Source organism: Prenolepis imparis, unplaced genomic scaffold (assembly GCF_030444845.1).
Source record: "Prenolepis imparis isolate NDT839.2.m4 unplaced genomic scaffold, iyPreImpa1.0 SCAF_7, whole genome shotgun sequence".
In the NCBI taxonomy this organism is placed as follows: domain Eukaryota; kingdom Metazoa; phylum Arthropoda; class Insecta; order Hymenoptera; family Formicidae; genus Prenolepis; species Prenolepis imparis.
This window is the reverse complement of record NW_028141165.1, coordinates 11,084,021-11,106,826: the sequence shown is the minus strand read 5'-3', so window position 1 is coordinate 11,106,826 and position 22,806 is coordinate 11,084,021. Positions and strand designations below refer to the sequence as shown.

The 22,806-nt window shown below is 29.5% G+C and overlaps 2 protein-coding genes across 5 annotated transcripts in view; one reads left to right on the top strand and one right to left on the bottom strand.

The window, feature by feature from the left end:
* Nucleotides 1-22,806, bottom strand: part of Prd1 (pleckstrin homology domain-containing protein pruning defect 1) — a 282,723-nt gene that overhangs the window by 220,158 nt on the left and 39,759 nt on the right. The gene's annotated exons all lie outside the window — the stretch shown is intronic.
* The window catches only part of LOC145938322 (scavenger receptor class B member 1), a 39,834-nt gene continuing 19,324 nt past the window's right edge, over nt 2,297-22,806 (top strand). The window contains exons 1-2 of one of the 4 annotated variants that reach the window (XM_083041825.1): nt 2,297-2,465; nt 4,587-4,736. In XM_083041825.1, coding sequence (XP_082897951.1) covers nt 2,438-2,465; nt 4,587-4,736 — 178 coding nt within the window. In that variant the 5' untranslated portion in view covers nt 2,297-2,437. Of the gene's footprint in view, nt 2,466-4,586; nt 4,862-13,987; nt 15,179-22,806 lie in introns of those variants that run through there. The other 3 variants (XM_083041823.1, XM_083041824.1, XM_083041826.1) reach the window with 3 other exon arrangements.

The window sequence follows — 22,806 nt, the reverse complement described above, 5'->3', positions numbered from 1 at the left end:
CAGCTTACCGTGTTTACATTCCTGAGATAAAGTTTTTGCGCATATATGTACAAAATTAGCGGAATGCACAATCAAATTTATAAAATTTCAAGACATTATTTGCTGATTTAATTAATTTGAGCGAATTTATCAATGAAACAACTCGATATAGAAATATATGACTGTTTACGATCAGAATATATTACTATACATATAAATGTTTAGATAAAATTTGAAAAAGACATATTTAATATATAAATTCAGAAATGACTCGTAATCCAAAATGTTAAAAATATAAATTGTATAGAAGAAAGAACAAAAAGGCAGAAAAAGAAATATAGAAAAAAATACAATAAATTTCAAAGACATCAGAATAATATAGATGATGTTAGCGACGGAAACAGCGAATACAACGATCAAACGAATAATAGTTTTCTGAAAAATAATTCTCACGATTCAAAGAAGCAAAAAATGTCAAAGGATTCAACGCTCAACAATACAATCGTCGAGAAAGGCTTCGTTAGTCGATATCAAAGAGAATCCGACTTTCATTATTCGAGAAAGAATAGATTATTAATCAATGTCAGCATCATGTCTTTCAGAAAAAGTCAAAAATTGACATTACCAAATGTGAGCTTATCTCTAATTTCTTTTATAATAAAATTATTATAATAAAATTATTATAATAAAATTTCTTAATATCTAATTTTTTTTTACTTTTATTGAACCTTATTCACGAGGAAATTCTTTTTATAAATATATAAATTTTATAAATATATAAAAGATAAAAAACTTATTAATATTTTACATGAACACAAACAATTATAGAGTTTCTTATAAATTATTATAATACGCTTTTATAATATACGATAAAATGAATAACTTAATACATTCCATTATTGTCTTGTTTCTAAAATACTCTCGAATTTATTTAAATTAATTTTAAAATGATTAAAGAAGAATCTATTCACAGAACTTTATAATAAAACTAGCATTCCTTTAAAGCTTATTTATGATTTGTTTTTTTCATCTTACAATGTTTAAATAATATCTTATTCAATAATGGAAAACAAGGCGATTAAGTCAATGCGTTTTGCATGATACAAGTCACGTACGACAGGGTCCCAGATATCTTAAAGCTTGATGTAAAAACTATAACATTCGATAGATATGTACTTTCCTCCGATAGAGAGGTCAACGCGATTATCACAGAAGTATCTTAATATAGTTATAATCATTTCTGAACTAAATCAATAAAAATGTCTGATTAAAGTGAACAAAATTTCACCTAAGATCAATGAATATTCACTAATTTTCAATTAAAATATTTATATGTTGTTCGTTGTTCCTCCGTTTTATGTTTCATTGATTATAACAGTAAGATTTTACTGTAAAAATTAGATACTATCACTAACTAATTCTTCTCAGTGAGATTTCACTGTATACAGTGCTATACTTATAACTGAAAGCACTATTGATCAATGATAATATACTCATTTCATTAAAGAGAGTAAAATATTTTTAACTTTTCAGAGATTTGCATACTCTGTATGCATACAATGGTGTCGACATTAATTAATTTATTTGTAGATTGCATACAATATGATCTCGAAAATCATGTAGTTTTATATTAATTATTTTTTATTGTCACAAAATGTTATTAATATTAATAACGACACTTAAGCTGAGATTTAATATCAAAATTATCACATTTCCATCTTTGATATTAAATCTAGGCTTAAATGTCGTTATTAATATTAATAACATTTGCGACAATAAAAAATAGTCAATATCAAAAAACACAATTAATATTTTAACGATTTATTAAACATAATTATTTATTTATATTTTCTTAATAATTGATAGTAATAATTATATAATAATTATTAAATAAAAATTTTATTTAAATAACTTTTAATTTACTTGTAATAAATATATGTTGCAAAGATTAAAAGATATTTTCCAGATTCTGTTGATAAAAAAAATTTTTTTAAATGTGGAATTTTTATTGTCAATTTTTTGTTATACTTTTGTATATAAAATAAATAATAGAAATAATAAATTGTAATAAATATTGTATATTATATATATAAATATATCGTAAATATCCTATTTGAGTACAGCTGAAAAAATCTTAAATTTGGCTTACTGAATTAAAAGAACATGAGAGAAATGTGGCAAGATGTTTTATCTCTCTTTTAGTCTGTTTCCCTCTCTTTCTCGCTTGTCTAGCAGTAGAGATTGCCTGAATGTTGTTATCGCCCTAAGATTTTGTAGAGTGGTTGTGAAAAACAATCGAGGGGCAGCGGCTGCACTCACAATCAGTAATTAAACAGACGTCGATGGAGAAGTCGAGAATTTGCACTGTTATATCTTTGCCGATTCCCGACTTCGAATTTTCCACATTCGGCATCCGCGATTCGATCGTGTGTAACAAGTGTATTCGCGCTGTTAGAGAATGTTGAATTATATTAGGACAGCAATCCGTAAGTAACGCCGTAAGACTTACGAAAATATAGTTTTTCCATATAGCTTTCCAAATAATTTTTCTATCTAATATATTTTTTTTATTAATTCCATAATGCATATAAACATATTTAATGCAAAATCTGAGGTCTGATTTCTTCAACATTTATTAATTGAAATCATAATTAATAGTTTAGTTCTTTTCTATCTCTTTCTGAAAACGGAACCTAAAAGAGATACAGATCATAGTACATCTTATACGAGGGTAAGACAAAAAGTAAAGGGACAAATAAAGAAAAACATATTTATTTTAACCTATGTGGAAAATTTACATATCATTTTTCGACATAATCCCCACCAACATCGATACATTTGATCCACTACTTAATAAGCTTCTGTATTTCATCCTGGAAGAAAGATTTGGGTTGGATGCGTAGCCAGTTATGCACCACTGCAATGACCTTCTCATCCGAAGAAAAATTTTTTCCTCGTAGTGCTTCTTTTAATAAACCGAAAAGATGAAAAGAAAAAAGAAAAAAGAAAAAAAAAGAAAAGAAATACTACGAGAAAAAAAATTTTCTTTGGATGAGAAGGTCATTGCAGTGGTAACTGGCTACGCATCCAACCCAAATCTTTCTTCCAGGATGAAATACAGAAGCTTATTAAGTAGTGGATCAAATGTATCGATTTTGGTGGGGATTATGACGAAAAATGATATGTAAAGTTTCCACATAGGTTAAAATAAATGTGTTTTTCTTTATTTATCCTTTTACTTTTTGATTTACCCTCGTATTTAAATTCTATTCTATTCTTAAAGAAGAACTATTCTGTAAAATTAATTTAGGCCCGATTGCACCAACGTCAATTTGGTTTTAAGCGAGACTTAAATATATGTTTGTCTTTATTTATTTAGAAAAAAAGATAAAGATAGATAGATATTTAAGTCTCACTTAAAGCTAAAATAATGTTGGTGCAATCGGGCCTTAGTAGTCTAAGAGTTTTAATGAATGTCAATTCATTAATGTGAAAATTTTATATATTATGCATATGTATAAGTGATAAGAAAGGCGAACTTTAGAAACTGCACGAATATTTGATCATACATTATAAATTATACTCTTTAATAAGAAATCCATTATTAAAATCTATTTTGATGGATTCCTTTGTTATAAATGGATTAATCAGAATCAAGTTCGAAATAAGATTTCGTATTTTTATCTCTTTGAAGTCGTTATTTCCTTGTACGTGAATTCACATTAAAACTTCACTAATTAAATTGTCACGCGACTTTTCGTTAAGCAAAACAATCACAATTAACCAATTGTTAAGTAGTTTATCTCACAAAATCTCGCATATTTGTTGGATATTTGTGGCTGACATTTGTGGCGGATATTTGAGCGTTTGGAATTAAATAGATGGAAGATAGTGGAATTGTGTTCATAAAACAATACAATTCACATATAAGCTAGGTTTATAGACTTTGTTATTTATTAATAGAACATTCTCTATTAACGTGACTTAGGTGTACCAATAAAGAATGAGAGATAATTAGTCATAATTTAGCTACAAAATATATCTTATTTATATAATTTAGTATTTAATTTTTTATTTTTTTAGACGTGATAATATATATATTCCTACATAATCTCCCAATAAATATAAATGAATTATTACATACATTGCATTTTTTAAAACATATAAAATTAAATAAATAAATTTCATAACGGATGCTGTGATTAATTGTAGATATGTATATATTAAAAAAAAGAAATATATATATTATATATATTTAAATTTATATAATTATTAGAGAGGATTTAATGAGATATATTTGAGTTGCATAAATATTTGGCATGCGTATGTTTTTATATACGCAAGATTTAGGCCATCACACACAAATTGACATAGCTGCATATGAATATCGAATATAAAGTCGCATAAAGTCACCATATTGATTTACATAAAATATGCTCATTGATCCAGACATTCTTATGTTATGTATGTGCAGCTATGTCAATTTGTGTGTGATGGCCCTTATTAAAATTTTCTTCGAATGTTAACAGACATTAAATTTTTATTTCTATGTCTACAATAAAGATGTTTAAAAAAGACATCAAATAATAAATAAAAAATTTTTTCAGGTGTAATAGCTTTGGAGATGAGGAATATCGCAGGGGCATTAAAACAATGGTGCGTAGAAAGAGCCTGGAATGCGAGGAAAGAACTCGAGGAAATACATATAGCAGACTCGACGAATCTACAACCGGTTTTGCTATCAACGCAATCAAAAAGTAATTTCATTATGAAATCAGTACTTGTAAAGTGCCAAGGGTTAATCTCAGATTTCATAGTGATGGCCTTAATTTGTACATTTTATTTAAAAATTATTGACGTGCCCACGCTTCCATCAATTTAGGTATGTAATTTATCATTTTTATTTCTTGTTCGAATTATCTGCGATGACAAAAGTACTTGTCAAGAAACATTTCGCGAAAATTATTTTGATATTTTTTGCAATTACTAATCAAATAGATGCATCTTCACAAAACAGGCTATATCTGTTGTTGCATATAGTCTTTCACATTATTCTGATCTTATATTACTGTTAATTTTATGTAATATATACTCTTCTATATAGTCTTCCTAAAATATTCTATCATTATAATTAGAACATTTTATATATGATAAGATATTTTACCGAAATAATTATCTTAATTTAATCCTTTTTTTCTTGAAATTAAAGTAACGAATAGATTATCTTTCAAAAATTTGATGTTATAAACTTCTTATCATACATTTACAAATAATTAACTTGTTTTCATGAAATTAGAATTATGTTTAATCCCCTACTATTGGTCAACTCATAATAAACGTATAAATTACCGTGCTTTAATCGTCGTTCCTCGAGTTGAATAAAAAGATGAATTCTACATAACTCGAAACTAAGAAATACGCACATGTCTAATACAATGTATTTAATACAAAATAATAGTACTTTATTCGTTAACAGAAAAAACAAATTATAGATGGAAAATAACACAAGTATTGCGTAGTAATTGTGTGAAAAAATTGTTTGACGTTTATTCAAATGAAATGAGTATTGAAATCGAATATTCTATCGACTATACAAAGCAAAAATAAGAAAATGAAGAGTTGCATAAATCTTTCATTTATGTAATTCTTGTTATTTTCTTGTTATTTTTCTGTGTAACTTCTTTATATTAATTTATTAATGGAAAAGTTTGTAAAAATTTTTTTACAAAAATTTTAAGTATTTTGGAATTTTATGATACAAACTAGACCAAAACTTCAAAAATTTGAAGTTAATTTTATTTTCACTAATTACTCAGGATGCACAGATATAATAATGTAAAAATATATGCATATCTAGCAAATTGCACGATAAGCATAAATTTGCATAAAAATTCTCAACTATTTCCCGAGAAAGTCGTTTTCTTAATAAGAACTTGTAAGACTTGCGCAAAAATAAGATCGAAAATCTTTTGCTAATTTACGATCATTATATTCAATTTAATCGCAGTAAATTTAAACTCGCGTGTTTTATATATAAATAAACAAAATATATTTTTGATATAAAAATTATTATTAAAAAAAAGAATAAATATATACCTATATAAAATATAGGAAATTCTACTATATTAAACAAAAAATTCTTTATAACAATTTATTATAAAATTCGTGATAGATCAACAAATTTAGAAATATTTTATATATGTATTTTATTATGCATTAATGCAATGCAACAAAATAATAAAAAAAGATATGATTTTCTTTTTTAAAAGGAAATACTTTTAAATATATTACTTATAAATTGCAATATGTGAGAAATTGTGCACACATATTAATATATCGATATAAATAAAAAATTATAAAATATGTGTGTATGTGCGTGTATCTTTTAAAAGGTATTAGAGAGAATACATTTTATGTAATTTGAAAACAAAAAGAGTAGATTTACTAAAGCATAATAGTGCCTTGGACGAACTTTATATATGTATATTGACTGCATTAACATCCTTAACTTAAACGATAAATAATTATAATCATGATTAATCATGATTGACGTTTACTTATTCTGTTCTCTTAGAACACGAGCAATTATTATCTTGACACGATCGTTGTTCTAACACGATGATTAAGATGAGTAGGCATTAACTTTTATTTACGTTGTATTATAACCATCATTAATCAGTTTATTTATAGATACTTTTTTTATTATTGGATTTTAATAATAACGAATAGCAAATGATGTTTCTAGATTATGCTTTTTTAGCTCTGAAATATATATATATATATATATATATATATATATATATATATATATACTGGTTGTGCTTATTATTTCTTTCTAGATATTCTTCATTTAATTGTGAATAAATTGTGTTAAAAAGATACGCACAATTTTTTATATTGCTTCTAAAATGCGACTATAAATCTGCGCAGGAAGCGCAGGAAGCAGAGCAAGAGAGAAAGAGAGAGAGAATCTCCATCATTAAATTAGTAATGCTAAAAGAAATATTCATGCTAGAAACTGGTTGTAGGGTAAGAAGTTAATTTTAGTTGTGGAATCTTCCAGAACTAATTTTTTTTCTTAAGTATTGACGTCACATCGTTCGCCCTTTTCCTCATTTTTCTTTTTTGCTGCTTTTTGCTCATCAAAAGCACATCATGCAATGTCATGCATTCTCCGATCCGAAACCGTTTGTTTGTAGGAATTCCTTTATAGAGGCCGAACGATGTTAAAAAGATAATTATAAAATAGTGACTTTTTTACACAGTCAAAATTATCTAAATGCTTATATTGTAAAAAAGAAGAAAAATGTAATATACAAAAAGTAAATCACATTATAATGTAAATTTTAATTACTTTGCACTTTTGATGAGTAAAATAGAAAAAATTATATCTTTGTAATATGTTTTTCAAGTTTCTTTACACATACACATTTAATTTTAAAAAAACGTATTTAGAATCTTTCATGAAAACTTCTACATACGATCTATAGAAACACATGCCAAAACTTCCGAATTCTTTCTATCAAAATCGCAATTAATATGCTAAATCATAGACTGAGAATTATATAGCCACATTTAAATTGGAAGTAAAAGTATAAATTATTGGAATAGATCAAAGCATAGTAAAGAAGAACTCGAATATATCGTGATCAAAAGTTAAAGCGTGACGATTCACCAATTCAAAAATCTTATACTTTTATAATTGATAAAATTCAATGTTAACACAATTGTATTATTACAAGAGTGCAAAAACGATTATGTGATTAAAAAATAGCAGTATACAATTTTTTTCAAAATTAAACATTTTCCAGAATAGTAACGCTTCAAAATTAAAAAGGAATGCATGATAGTTGTCAGTTGAAGTGATTATACATAAAATCATTACAAAAAAATATTTAATTATTATTTTATTGAAAAAATTGATCTTAAATGTAAATCGATCTTAGCAAATGCGTCTGTATAACACATCAACTAATCTGATATGCAATAATGTGACATCAATAATGAAAAATAAAATAGTAGGATTTTGTAATGTCTGCGCGTTCTCTTAAACGTCATTTTGCTGAGGTATCAGATCGTTAAATCTTAAAGAATAACTCGTGCGTCGGACGCGTCCGCGTACGGTCGTGTGAATGTGCGATGGATGAATGTGTGAGTAAGAGTGAGCCCCCTTTCGGAAATTCCTCACTATACTCTTCATTAGAGTCCACTTTTGAGTACCTCATGACATATTATTTCACTTTGTCTATTTAGTGGGGTATCGATCGGGGGGCTCACGGCTTTTGCGCTGCGTGCGGCAGTATGTAGATTCCCCATTATAATTTATTGTATTAAATTTACTGAAAAAGGTCCAAAGAAAGGACCGAAACGTTTAGATTTAATAAATTTGTTATTCCAACAAGTTTGTTTTTAGTATTTGCGTACCTACACCCTACGCGTGGCTCCATATAGCCTCCTTCTGAATTTGTAATTTATCAATGCAGGGAGCCTACATTGTTGACTTAAAGAATAATTATTATCAATCTCGTTTTTTTTTGCTAATATATATCATATGTGACGTAACATAAGATAACAGAAATATATTCGCGCCGTCAACAGACTATTAGCAATAATAATTTTTTTATTTGCGTGACAAAATTAAATTGATTATAATATCGATGTATAATTCAAACCGAAAAGGATGCCGCAATGGTTGTAAAACTTCCGCAAGCCATCGTCTCCAATCGCGTCATACCTGCGTGACATAATTATTCATACGCGCGTGCGTCTTTTTAATCAACATCGCAATCGTCCGTCGAATTTTTGCATTGATTAAACAATATAGATATAATACAAAAATTTCAATGTAATATTACGGATGAGATGTTAAAATCTGCGGAACAGTCTCATGTATCGCTCATGTTAATTTAAAATAGCAAAATTGAAAAGTTTCAATGATTACAGAATATATCAGTATCAAATAACATGTTATTTTGAATATATTAAGAAAATCGTTGTCATAATAGTCTTTACTTCCAATTTATAAATAGTCTATAAACTTTCGGCAATTCTTAATTTTATTTTCGCCTCACTGCAATATATTATCATATAACACACAATTCTCTCATGCATTATATATTTTGTATGCATTAGTTATATATTTTGCGGTTAATTTTGTTTTAATTATTTGAACTAATTAATTACTTGAATCGAAAGAAAAATGTGCATTAACTAATCATTATATAATCTTCATTTATATCATATTGAAAAAGAAAGTTATTAAATTATTTATGTATGTAATATCTGTGCGAGATAAGAAATATAAGTTTAACAGGAAATACTCCTTATATTTTTTTAATATTACATTGCAATATATATATATATATATATATATATATATATATATATACACATTATCGCTAAATAATATTTCTAGAAAAATATTTGAATATTGTAACTATGTAAAAATGATAAACAAGAAATAATTAACATTACATTAAAATTTTTAACTAATATTAATTTCCGACAGTTTTCTTTGATTGTATTGTCACACTCTTCTTTGACAAATTTATTACACTAAATTAAATAAATTAAATAAATTAAATATTTAAAAAATTTTAATTAAACATAACCACACACATCTTTTTAGTTAAAGATAAAGATATTTTTTAATATTTTTTTATCAACAAGTTATCCTTCTATCAATCTCTTTGTTTTTTTTTGTATTGTAAATCGATCTTAGCAAGTGTGTCTGTATAATAAATACACATCAACTAATCTAATATGCAATCATGTGACATAAAAACGAAATAGCATGATCTCGTAATATCTGCGCGTTCTTTTAAAATCGCCTTTCAACGTCATGAATGCGAATTAAACACATGCACGTCAACGTGAACGATAAGAACGTGTGTTATAAGTATGCGCACGACCACCCATATGATAGCGAGAATTATCAATTGCGACCAAGACATTAGTCACATATAATGTATGAACAAAATTAACGTATATAGGATAGATAAGACTTTAGATGATTTGTCTAACAATAAGCTGGAAATATATATGGATATCGCAAAAGATTAGAAAGGCACGTATAATCGCATATCATTTCAAACGTTTTTATCAGTTCTTAACTGACCTTTCTTATCAATGACTAGCTGCCCGCAAAAATGTACCAGGAAATATGAGTGAATTGATTTTTCTATTTTCTATTAGATCGCAAATATGCGTCGTAATTTGTCTGTAAATTTTAATCACAAAACGGAAAATATCTCATTTCTCTTAGCACGAATATTTTTTTGAAGCGAAGTTTGCATACTTGTTTTTCTGTGTCGGGAGCGACTTTAATCTCCTCTTTTTATTCTTATAATAGCCGACGATACGTCAATTACAATAGCGTAAAGCTTGAGTTATCAATATAAAATTTTATAACAAGTTTACGCCTAATTTAACAATAATAATACATGAAATAAATTCGCGAAATGAGTAATTAACAGTAACCTTTGCGCTTTGCGTTTAATTATGATAAAGCAATTTATAACTGTGACCCGAGTGCTGATTAGAATAACGGAAATTGAGTTTTACATGCATTGCGTATTGATTTTTAATAACTTAAATAAAAAATAATGATGATTTAGCAAAATTTAATCAATAAATCATTTAAACTCTTCTTGTTCTAAGAGAATTTCGAATACTATTTGTGCTAAATCAAGAAACCATTTTGAACATCAATTTATTTATTCTTTTTTTACGAAAAAAATATTAAATATTATAATATTTAAAAAAATATGTAATTAAAATGTGCGTATTTTATTTTAAATACTGACACATTTACTGGAAGACCTTGCTAGTCTGATCATTGCACTATTTCGAATGCCAGGATACGATTTTGTTTTTTATTTAAGCAAATCGCTTTCTTTCCACTCTCTGCGATGAGAGGACGGAAAGGACCAGAATGCCTTCGAGTCAAATCAGCAGGATTATATCGTTAATCGATATTCATACTTACGGAAATATAACGGGCAGATAGGTAAACTGACTATCATGATAATGCCGAGTTCTATGCGATGGTCGCGTTCAAGCTTCATTGATCGTGAACGTTTTGATATGGAGTTAACGGGACGTCGAAAGTTGAAATTACGTGCGTATTGTGCAATCAACGGTGCTCATAGCCCGTGACAACGTTTGTTAAACAATTATCCGCTAAGAAAGTGGAGATTGATTAGTGATAGGTGCGATATTTTGAAAGAAAATGAGGATTAATGTAAAAAATAGTGTTACTGCGTTAAAAACACGAAGATAAGCACATAGAAGAGTTGAAAAATATTTATAATTGCGAATATTAATCTGAATTCTATAATTTTTAATTGCTTATAGGTATAAAAGCTTTTTATGTATATAGAAAAACGAGAATTTCTTTTTTTTTCTTTTTAATTTAGTTTAATTTCATTAATCATTAAAAATAGGTAATGATTATTGAATGAGGATGAACTAAGATCGTGTACCTCCATGTCATAAAGTTCATAACAAGTTCTCATTAAGAATTCACTACATTAATTTCATGATTCATTTCAATCTTGTCGCTGAATGTAGTAAGTAATTTACCAATATATATATACGTATATATATCATATATATATTCCCCAGCAACTTGTACTTTCCCGTCGGTTTATCTTCGATCTTAATGCAATAGGTATGGCGATTTACATAAAAAACGATAAAAATAAATAAATATCTCTGTTCAAGGTACTGGAAGAAAGTCGATAACCGCAAAAACCGGAAATATTTAGCGTTTCATGAAATAATTTATTTGAATCTCGTAACCTTGAATATCACGCAAGGGCATTGACTACGGGAACCGGTAAAGTCCGCTATACGACTTCGCACCTTTCGCAGACACCCACATTCGCAGTTATGTGGAATTATCTCGAAATCTGATCATTATATCGTCCAATTAAACTTCGTGTGACGTACAAATCAAATATTCGCGAGGATAAATCTGTCTGAAGATTTAAAGAAAATTGAGATAATAATTACACTTATAAATAGCATAAAATATAAAATTCACTAAAAATATCGTGATAAGATTAAGATAATCATTATTAAAAAATTCTTGTTCTCTATATATAATTATCAAATAAACAAATTGTTCATCAGAGTTTATTCTTTGTAAAAACTTTAGCTTATTAGCTATGCGTCATTTTAATTTTGTATATTAAATAAATTTTTTCAAGTCTTATCTATTAATATAAAAGCAGATACGAAAGAGTAACAATAATTTATCATAAATCAAAAAAGTAATCTATCAAAAAAGTAATCTATATTATAATTATAAAATAATAGAATGTTTTAACAGATTATAAAAGAAAATTTACTCTATAAGTAATTTTATAAGTTATATATTGAAATGTTTAAATACTTAGTAAGTTAATCAGATTTCTCAAATGATGACTAAATAGGATGCTACTTGATGGAAAAATAGTTTGAGTTGTAATTCTGAAAAATCTTAATTAATTATAAATAAATTCGACTTTGAAAATTAATTTCAGATAAACATCAGATAAACTGAAAAAGAATCTTAGCATGAATCGACCTATCCTCGGGAATTTCCCGGCAAACGAGTCGGTGAGTGTTACCGGTTTTCCGTTGTGACCAATACTATTAAATCGCGACACATCTCATTAACCGTACGCGTTCAATGACGCCGCACGAACTTGCAGAAGCAAGAACTGAACGACAAGGACGTGAATGTTGCACGCAAATGTTGCAAGTTTGCGATCGACTTAGGCTGCGGTCAAGAATGCGCTACGAATGCTTCGAAACATCATTCTATCTTTATTCTTCTGGAATGTAGAACAAAGATATAATGATGTTTCAAAGCATTCGTAGTGCATTCTCGACTGCAGCCTTTAGTTTACAGCTGACAGCGAAACACGCGACGTCGGTATTAAAGATTTTCCCGGCCAATATGAGCATAATCAATTTAATCGATTGCACTTCAATTATAATTTTTTTGCCCCTTTTTTTCATCTTTCGGAGCTACTTCTATCTTATACAGTTCCGCGCTTACGTGGAAACTTATAAGATTTAATATGCACGGTGATGCATACCGATATTGCCACAACAAGTAATCGATCCTAATTACATAATGGATGCTATTGAAAATTTGCAATTGCAAATTGCAGATATTGAAGCGCGCATACCTAGAATCTTTTCGTCCTTAACATCATGAAATAGTGCTCCCATCAGCAAAGATGATATTGCATACTATGCAACATCGGCAGATTTAGAGCAGAAATGCATTATTATACAGACGAATAAATAGGCGTACTTTTATGCACATAACATGTAACAAACATCTCATAAACTCGTTTTTATTAGCTATTTAATCCGTGTCACTTATGTCATAAAATCTCAGTAAAGAAAAACATCAAAAAAATTAATAAAGGAGATAAAATTCAATTTACTTCTTTCGATTTTATACATATTTGTGTGTTTACTCTATTATATAATATTATTTCCAAATTATATTTTCTAAAAAGTAATGTAAATATCACATAATTTTATTTAATTATATGACATAATAACACAGATGCAATTGTATATGTTGAATAATGGTGCGTTATATTACTTTATAAAACAATTTAAATAATAATTATATTATATAAATAATAGAATCGAGTAAACAAGCTAAATTGGAAAGCATAAATCAAACATTATTTAATCAAACTCCCTCATTTCAATTTTCTTCAGTAATATCTGTAATCTGTCAAGAAATAATAATTACATTCCTACGGACACAATTCTACGTCGTATTCTCTTTGAATTATGAATTTTCAAGATTACCCCTCAGCCTCACTTAGCCTGTGTTGTGTAATAACTTGTCCTTCTTATCTCTTCAATATATAATATTGAATGTAGCTTTTCATATGTGTATTTTCCGTTTATAAAAATGATACCCTCTTTATAAAACAATTATGCTTTTGAATATCTTAAACGTCAAGTTAAACCACGCTCAATCACATTTCAGTGCACGGAGTAAAATTAATTCTGGCGATCTCCTATTCTGAGAAGCATTTTGCACCATAAAAAGTAGTCGGTATCTCGCTCTGAAACAACCGTTTATTAACTGCTGAACGAACGACCTTGAAGATTCGCTTCCCTCCGGTTGAAGCTGGAGAATCCCCCGTGTACCACAATGAACAGATATTGAGAGAGCTCTTGTTGAGCTCCCTCGCGGTGGGATGGCAACTTCGTGACTCGATTGGCCGGTCTTCCACGTGTTTACCGGTACTCGCCTCGACGATCGGCGATGAACAAGGTAGCAGTGGTCCACCATGGTGGGAGCAACATATTTTTAAAATCCGTACCGATCCAAGTTCCCGCCACTCTTGCATCGAAGTGTGTACTGCACGCACCGTGCGGGGAGTGAGGTGATACACAACAGGTGGTGGAGATAGACAAAAGTCAAACGATCCTAAACAATTGGCGGAGTGTGACTCGAGCTTCTCGCGCTGATAAGTTTCGGAGATGAACATTTCTTCATCGAAATAGTCGCAAAATTATCTCGAAAACGTACGATTATCGGCAATTGTTGCACGTTCCTCGGAGATTTAACGGTGACTAAAGAATCCGGAAGAGAAGAATTTCGACATCAGCAAGGTTATTCGCGAAGAGTGACGAATATTCGGTCGATCAAAGACGCTGAGTCGAAACGCGCAGAAGAAAGTGAAAGGTCTTTGTACTGAAGTTTAAATCGGAAATACGGGGAGGGTGTTTCGAAATCGCATATAATTGACGGGAGTCTGCTTGCCGAAAATTACATAGCATTAGGAATCGCGCGACGTGCGAGCCGATTAATTCCGCAAGCCGTCATCGAGCTAGAAGCGGATACTTGCCTTTATTGTCAGTCGCGACACGTCGCAACTGCTAAATCGCCGGCGATAAGTCGCCTATTCTTGTGATTAGCAACAACCCGGAAGACTGAACTGTGCCGAAAATATGAAGGATCTCATGCTAATTTGGAATACTTTGTCGCGTTGTCGGAATTGTTCGTCGGACGATGCCAATTTTGATTCCGACAGGTCGGACGAGCAGGATGAGAGGAAATTGTCGCGAGTTCCGAGCAACATTCAAAGAAAATCCTCACTAGTGGTGAATAGATTATTTAACACTGCTCTACTCTCAGTGCCTTCTGATCGCAGAGGAAGATGGCCAAAATGTAAGTAGGAAGTTTCGTTTCGAGTAACAAAGACTATTTTATTTCTCGATCGTTGACAAATTAAAATGGCATAAATTCGAGGCTACATACACGATATATACATAAACGTGTAAAAGGAAGAGATCTTCGAATAAATGAGACCGGATTTAACGAGGGTAACCTCTATAGTGCTGTATTTCCATAAACATAGAACTCGTTTTTAATTGCGGAAATCCGTTTTTAATTCGTGAAAAGACGTATTTGAGAAAATATATGATAGATCCGTTTTTTTATGACTTATGCATTGTTATTTATTAACGTTTTAATTATTTTGATTTGTAATTAAAAATATCATAATAATATGTAATTATTTTTGTGTGATATCTTAAAGAGAGACATAAATTTAGAACAACCTAATACAATACAAAAAAAATGAACGTTATGTTTTTATCTTGATCGTTTAGAACAAATCAATCACCGAAATTCTTATATTATATATTATATATTATACGCAGAACAGAATAAATGAAAAAGATTCATCACAGGAGCATAAAAAAACAATGTAATTTAAAAATAACTATAAGTGCATAATTATTTGTCGTAAACAAGTATCAGTTAGTAACAGCATTAATGGTTAGTTTCTTCACCTTCGGTTAACTTTAATCTCCAGTTAAACTATATCTTTGTTTCTTTTTAAGAACGTATCTGAAAACAGACAAAGATATAGTTTAACCGGAGGTTAAAGTTAATCGGAGGTGAAGAAACTGGCCATAAGAAATACAGATACACGTCATACGATTTGTCTACCTCAATCCTTTAAAAAAAATTAACATATGCAATCTTTTTGAACCATTGAATCCAAAGTGTATCTTTAACTTTCTTTTATTATTATGGATGTGTTCATATTTAGCACTATCTTAGCACTAATCTTTAGCTAAGGTATGTCCCGAAAAAGAAATCAAATCGTACTAAACTATATATTTAATATTTAATTGATTGTTATTTTATGACTAGACGCTCCCACAAAATCTAAAAGTCATTACATATAAAATAGGATACACATAAATATAAATATTTAAGAAAAATAAGATATAACTGCAAAAGAAAAAGATTGTCGCATAAAAATGCCAGCTTGGCGTCATTTTTATTATAACGCGCTATATTTTTTTTTTTTTTTTTATGCAAATGTAAACCTTTCAATTGCATATCGCAAAAAGGTTACAAGTGATCACTCTTCTCAAAAAGAGCGCACCATTTCTCATGTAAAAAAAATATATATATGTATATAAGATTCAACCATGCAGTCTGAGATGTACAAATAATTAAGAACGAGCAAACCGGTTCTAAGCATATGATATAGTTCAAGAAAACAAACAAAAGCGAGCATTGGACCGAAAGTGCAACTGCGGTTCATTTCGATTAAGTTGCTCCGCTTAGCCGAGCGCGAAATATTGGCTTTCGCCTGATTGCAACATTGAAAATTTTCCGAAAAAAACTTTTCATACGTGCCTGTGCAATCGATTAAATTACAAACGAGCACCCAATATTATCGGATACTATCGGTTAAGTGTGCAGTATATGTAATTTATATACTGTAGATAATATATAACTCTAGTTCTTTCAAAAAAAGAATAGAAAATGATTAGATAGATAATTGAATGCTTTCATATATTTTATATATATCGAGAGAAAGAGATATACAAACGTTCTATATGTAATATTTCTCGTATCACAAAATTTACGATAACTTTGATCGGTATATTCTAATTTTAATTTGCTAATAAAGATTTAAAAAAGTAATTGCAAATGTCAAGTACATATAAAGAATTTTCTAAAAATAAGTTTATAGAAAAGAAACGTAATCTAGATTTAATACATTTAATAGCTAATGTATCTGCGTAAAATGACAGAATGACAAAAAATTAATTGACGGAGAAAGAAAAAAAGCGTATAAGAAGCAAGTTTTAATTAAGCCATAAATGTAATTGATATTGCTCACTTTCTTGCAACAACTTCGCTATGTCGAGTCGCTGATTGATCATGATTGCATTCGCTATTCGTATATGAATCTTTGAGAAATAGATTTGTCGTGCAACATGCTACATGCTGATACTCGGCTTTTGCTCACGCGACAGGATGCAACATACATAGATGTCGTCGACAAAATCTATGCCGAGAAATTATGATTATTTCGATAATTACGATTCTACGACGACTGTAATTCCTGCAAATTATCGGATAAAAATATTTTTATCCAAACTTTATTACGTCGTAATGTTATATGCATTCTTGTATGCAACTTATATAAAGTATGCAATTTTACACGCGTCTTTTTTATTTCGTAAATCTGTTAGTGGCTTCAGAGACTTGCTTAGTAGATTTGCAATTATGCGCGCAGAAGAAATTAAAATATTTTTTGGACATCGTGCGAATAATGTTTAATATAACTGGAAGACAAATTAAAATATTTCTACAACTATTGCAATTATGTATGAGAAAGAAAAGTTTTTCGGATCATGAAGTAACCGGAAAGAATATAAATTCTTCTTACGACGATGAATTTTATTAATTTTATATTTTCATGCCATAATTTCGAAAATTGCATCGATATCGTCGAGCGATACGTGCTGAAATGTTTGATTCGTGCGATAACAATCGCCGCTATGCAGTTCGATCCGAGAGTCCGAGACACTGTCATCCGCATTTCGACACGTTTGCGATCAGCTGCTTATGCAATTGTATTTGTAATACAAAATAGTTTACAATTGACAAATATACTTAATTGTATTGATCGTAACAAAGAGATATGGATACGATCCGTTGTTTATAGATTCTGATTTAATGAGCTATTTGACGGCAAGTCACGTTTCGCATTTGGTTACTCGTCTGGGACACACGCATCGTCAAGAATCTCAAACTCTTATAAACAATTCTACGCATAAATAACTTAAACAACTGTAAGCTTATTTTTTTTAAAAAAGTCGGCAAAGCACAAGCACAAAATCACAGATATACATATACTTTTGATATAAACCAAATAAGCAAATAAATATATTTATAGAAAGACCAGTTTTATTTTTCTAATTATTTTTTTAGTTACGATCAAAATGTCTTAAGATGAATAATTGTTTTGCATCACTTTCTTTCACTTCTTAGATATTCTATTGAATATCTCTAAGCGCACCATAATTATTGCGATTATTACGATTACAACTTTATCAGGAATATTCATCTAATTATATCTAATTCAAAAAAATCGTAATATCATCTAATCATATTTAACTAAGTTTTTGTGAGGCGTGTATAAATTTGTTAAATTGTTAAATTACTTACGTCGATTATTTGATCATATTTGCATATTTGTTGGCATGTAGCGATATAAAAATAATTTTATGATTGAGGCTATTTAGAGTTCCGGTTTCGTTAAACCTGTTTTAGTACTCTCTGGTTGGGCTATTCCGCGATAAAACCGTTAACTGTTTTGGCCATAATTTCACACAGTAGTAACATTTATACGTAGGTGTATAAATTCGCGATTCAAAAATCCTCCTGGCTCTAAATTCTCGAGAATTCGTCATCAACGTATTTGTAAAGTATCAATGTATATGTTAAGTGCCTACACTACAAAGAAATGTAGAGAATGCTTACCTAAATAACACTTATCTAAAAATTTATATCTTTAGTAAATATATACAATATATAGAAATTTATAACCGTCTTGTTAAATTATTATACTTCTACATTCTATGATTAATATGATTCTCATTGAATTAAATCTTTAATGTAGCTATAAAATACGAACAAATTTATCGCGCTGTTTACTTGCGGAAATTTTTTCAACATGTTTTATCGCACAATACTAATTGCAAACTTTATTATTTCATTAATTTATCATATTCACGACAAGTACAACAATTATCGCCATATAATTACGAAGGTAGCGCTAACTAACAACGAGAAGATATAATGTTTGAAAAAGATAAAAATGCTTGGCTAATAAACGAATTAATCATATATATTTATTGCTTCGAACTCACTTATTGAAAAGAAAACGAGTTAAATTAACGAACACGTGAATATTTTACATGCGTACTCATGCATGAAAGTAAAAGCCGGTCAAAAGCGTGTTACTTACGCGTGACACACACTCTTTTATTTCCGTTTGAATGAATAAAAGTCGCCGACCGACTTAAAATCTGCGGCTACGTGTAACCGTGTCAAATAAACCGCACCGTAAGCGATACATAATTTAATGACCGGCGAGCAATAAAGAGAGAGAAAAAAAAAAGAAAATGCATTGAGATAGGTAATGGTGAAGATGTCGGAATCGCGAGCGACCTCACGATCTGATAAGTACCATCACCGGCACCCTAAAATTGAAATTGTCAAAATACTATAAAATACTTCCGCGCGAGAACGAATTTATTTTACATTGGCGATGCACGTTGTTTACTATCGTCTGAATCTGAATAAGACATGAATGTTAAGCGGTCTCAGCTATGCGAATAAAATATGTATTGTACGATGTGTGCATTTTAGCGAACGTGTTGTTTCGAAATTTGACAAGTACAGGTGTTACGAAACGGATACCTGTCGCAAAAATTGTACGAAGAGGAACAAGTAGAATTTTCCATTAAGTCAAAAATGTATTTACTTAAAAGAAAAAAAAGAAAAAATAACGATCTTTTATTCTTTAAAATATATGTGCATGTGTGTGTGATTGTAATTAAATCTACAATCATTATACATATAATTGTTCATTGTCCCTGCAAATTTTGAATTACAAATTGCATGTCACAAAAAGCACTGATATATCTATTTAAAAAGTTTTCTTGAATTCCCATACGACGATAAATTTCGTATCTTAATTTAGCCTGTTGGCCTTTGCATCAAGTTATATCTTAACAACGTGATGATTTCTTGTTTTGTCAAAAAACAAAATTCCGTAAATAGGAGTGGCATTTATGTATTAAATATTCGAAGCGCAGATAAACGATTTGCAAAATTAAGCTCTCGCCGAAATAAAACGCCCCATATATACGCAGCGTGTATCCTTCTGTCGCATTCAAATCATGCATACGTTGTTCGTAACTGGTAGCCGCCGATCATTATTGACTACGCGCGAAGAATATAATGATGGTCGAATCGTATCTGCGGAAGTGTCTCGTTCTATACGATCTGCTTTAACGGAACATGAATGGACCGGATAGTTAGCTATCAAGTCGCGATATATCTCCCACGGCTAGTGCTTTCTCATCCTGTACAATACGTAATTTTATTATTGACCTAAAACACATAGGCGTCTATTCAGACGATAGACGCTCGCACACTTATCTCCCTAATTATCATTTTTATAGGTTTACATATACATACAAAGCATCTGCGTGTCTATTAGATATATTGTCCTGAAAAGAATAGAAATTCTCTATAAGTACTGGTATGAGATTAATCTCTTTTCTATGAAAATGTTACATTTTAAATATATGTTCGATCTTTCCGCATAAATTCCTAATTTTTTATCATATAATAATTTTTGAAATTAAGATCCTCGCTTAAAATATATACTAAACTTGAAATCGAATAAAGTATTGTACATAATTTAAAAATTTTTAATTAATCAAAGAGAATATAAAATTTGTCAAATTTTTAGCAATTTGTTTTAGACTTGTCTTATATATAAAAAGAGATTTCAATTATATTATATGTCATAAAATATATGTCATTATGTGAAATTCTTTGCTGTATGAAACATCTATCATTATTTGTTGTAATTATTCTGTAGTAGTAATAGTTCTGTACAATTGATAGGAAATTGTTAGTCATCCGATAATCCAACGATATATACGCATTAGACACGTAGTGGAACATTCCCTAGATAATATTAAACTTATAGAAAAAAAATGTTTGATCAGAGAGAACCGGTTTCTGCTACAAAGTAAGAAAATAAAATCGATCGACAGAAATTTCCAGTGACGTTTCTTCGTCGCACAAGAATTCTCCATTCATGAGAATATACGCATTACATATCTCGCGACCAGTTCGATGATTAGCCTGTTTTCTTTTTAAATTTTTCCATGATCGGTGTGCGTCTCTCGGAAACCACAAAAAAGTTATTACAATTTAATTGCCTCGCAGCTTTAATAAAATCATATTAGCTAATTAGAAGAACTATACTTTTTACCGTATTCAAAAGATATTTTTTTAAAATAATTAAACAAATAAATAAATATTTTAATATCTTACTGTAATTTAAAATTATAATTTTGAACAACTGGCTCGTGTTTGTATCAGAAAGATTAAAGAGACTGCAAATGCTTCTTTTTATATACTTCAGATTTGTATATTTAAAAACGTAACTTGAAATAAAGAATCTATATTTTTCCATATATATATACCGTATGCGCGTTTCAAAAGTTCATCATAATTATTATACTAACTTCGATCTCGACATTGTACAAATGCCAAGAATATAACAATTTTTTTGTTATAAAATAAAAACATATAATAATAATAAAATAAAATAAAATATTATTTCGAAAAAAACATCAAAAGAGTCTATATATATGTATATAGTTACTTATAGAGGGAAATATGTAAACTCATTACTGATGACTACTTACAGATGTTGAAATTGGCATTTCAAGAATGATAGGATAGGACTTTTCAAAACGGTCGCGTTCTCGCGCGACAGTAATCCCGCTATTCGAGAATTTATTAGTGTTGTGCAATGACCCGCGGCGAAATAAAGAATGTTGATAAAAAAGATGCAAAATTGTATACGAAACGCACCTGATGATAGGGATTGTCACCTGATAAAGGAGCGCGAAATAAGCGGAACGCGGCCGGACCAGTTCGAGAACGTTAAATGGCATTTTGCCGCAAACCACGTAGATAAAATTAACCACAGTAAAATTTGACGACGACTAACTTCATGGAATTATCAAATCGATTTTTATCGCGAGTCGTAGAACATGAGGCAACAGCGAGCTAAAATGCACACAGGAGAGAGAAATTCACATCGTTTTCTTAGATTGTGTTTAGCCGCAGTGAAAATCTTGGAAGAAGCAAACTAGCGGCGAATTTTGCCGCGCTAAATATCATTAAAAATTAGTGAAAATTAGAATTGATCGAATCACTGCTTGATTAATATATTTTTCTTTTTAACTAATTGATAGATAATGAAATTAATTTATAAATATTTTGACAGATAGATATTAGAATGTTTATTGACTTCTGCTTTATTGACTTTATGTATCTTTATTAAATATTTTATCTTGAAAAATTGCTTGACACACACAAAAATTTGTAAGTTAGAGCGTGAATATGAAAAATTAAAAACATTTTGTTGTGTTCCAGTTATCTGATACATACAGATATAATTATTGTTTGTGTGTGTGTGTCATTTTTGTGCTAAGTGTAAAACAATATAGAATATAAGGACACACAGTACAGCTATGCGCTTTCTATTTGATCATTTGCAGTCTCGTCTCGATTACCGCCGGAAAATTATTACGACATAGCTGCATAGCTTACCAATGATCTTGCAATAGGCGAGAGCAAAATATTCTCTCTACAATATTGATAACTGCGACAACATTACACATGAGCAAACGTGTAAATACATCGCCTTATTCGCTAAAATTAACTTT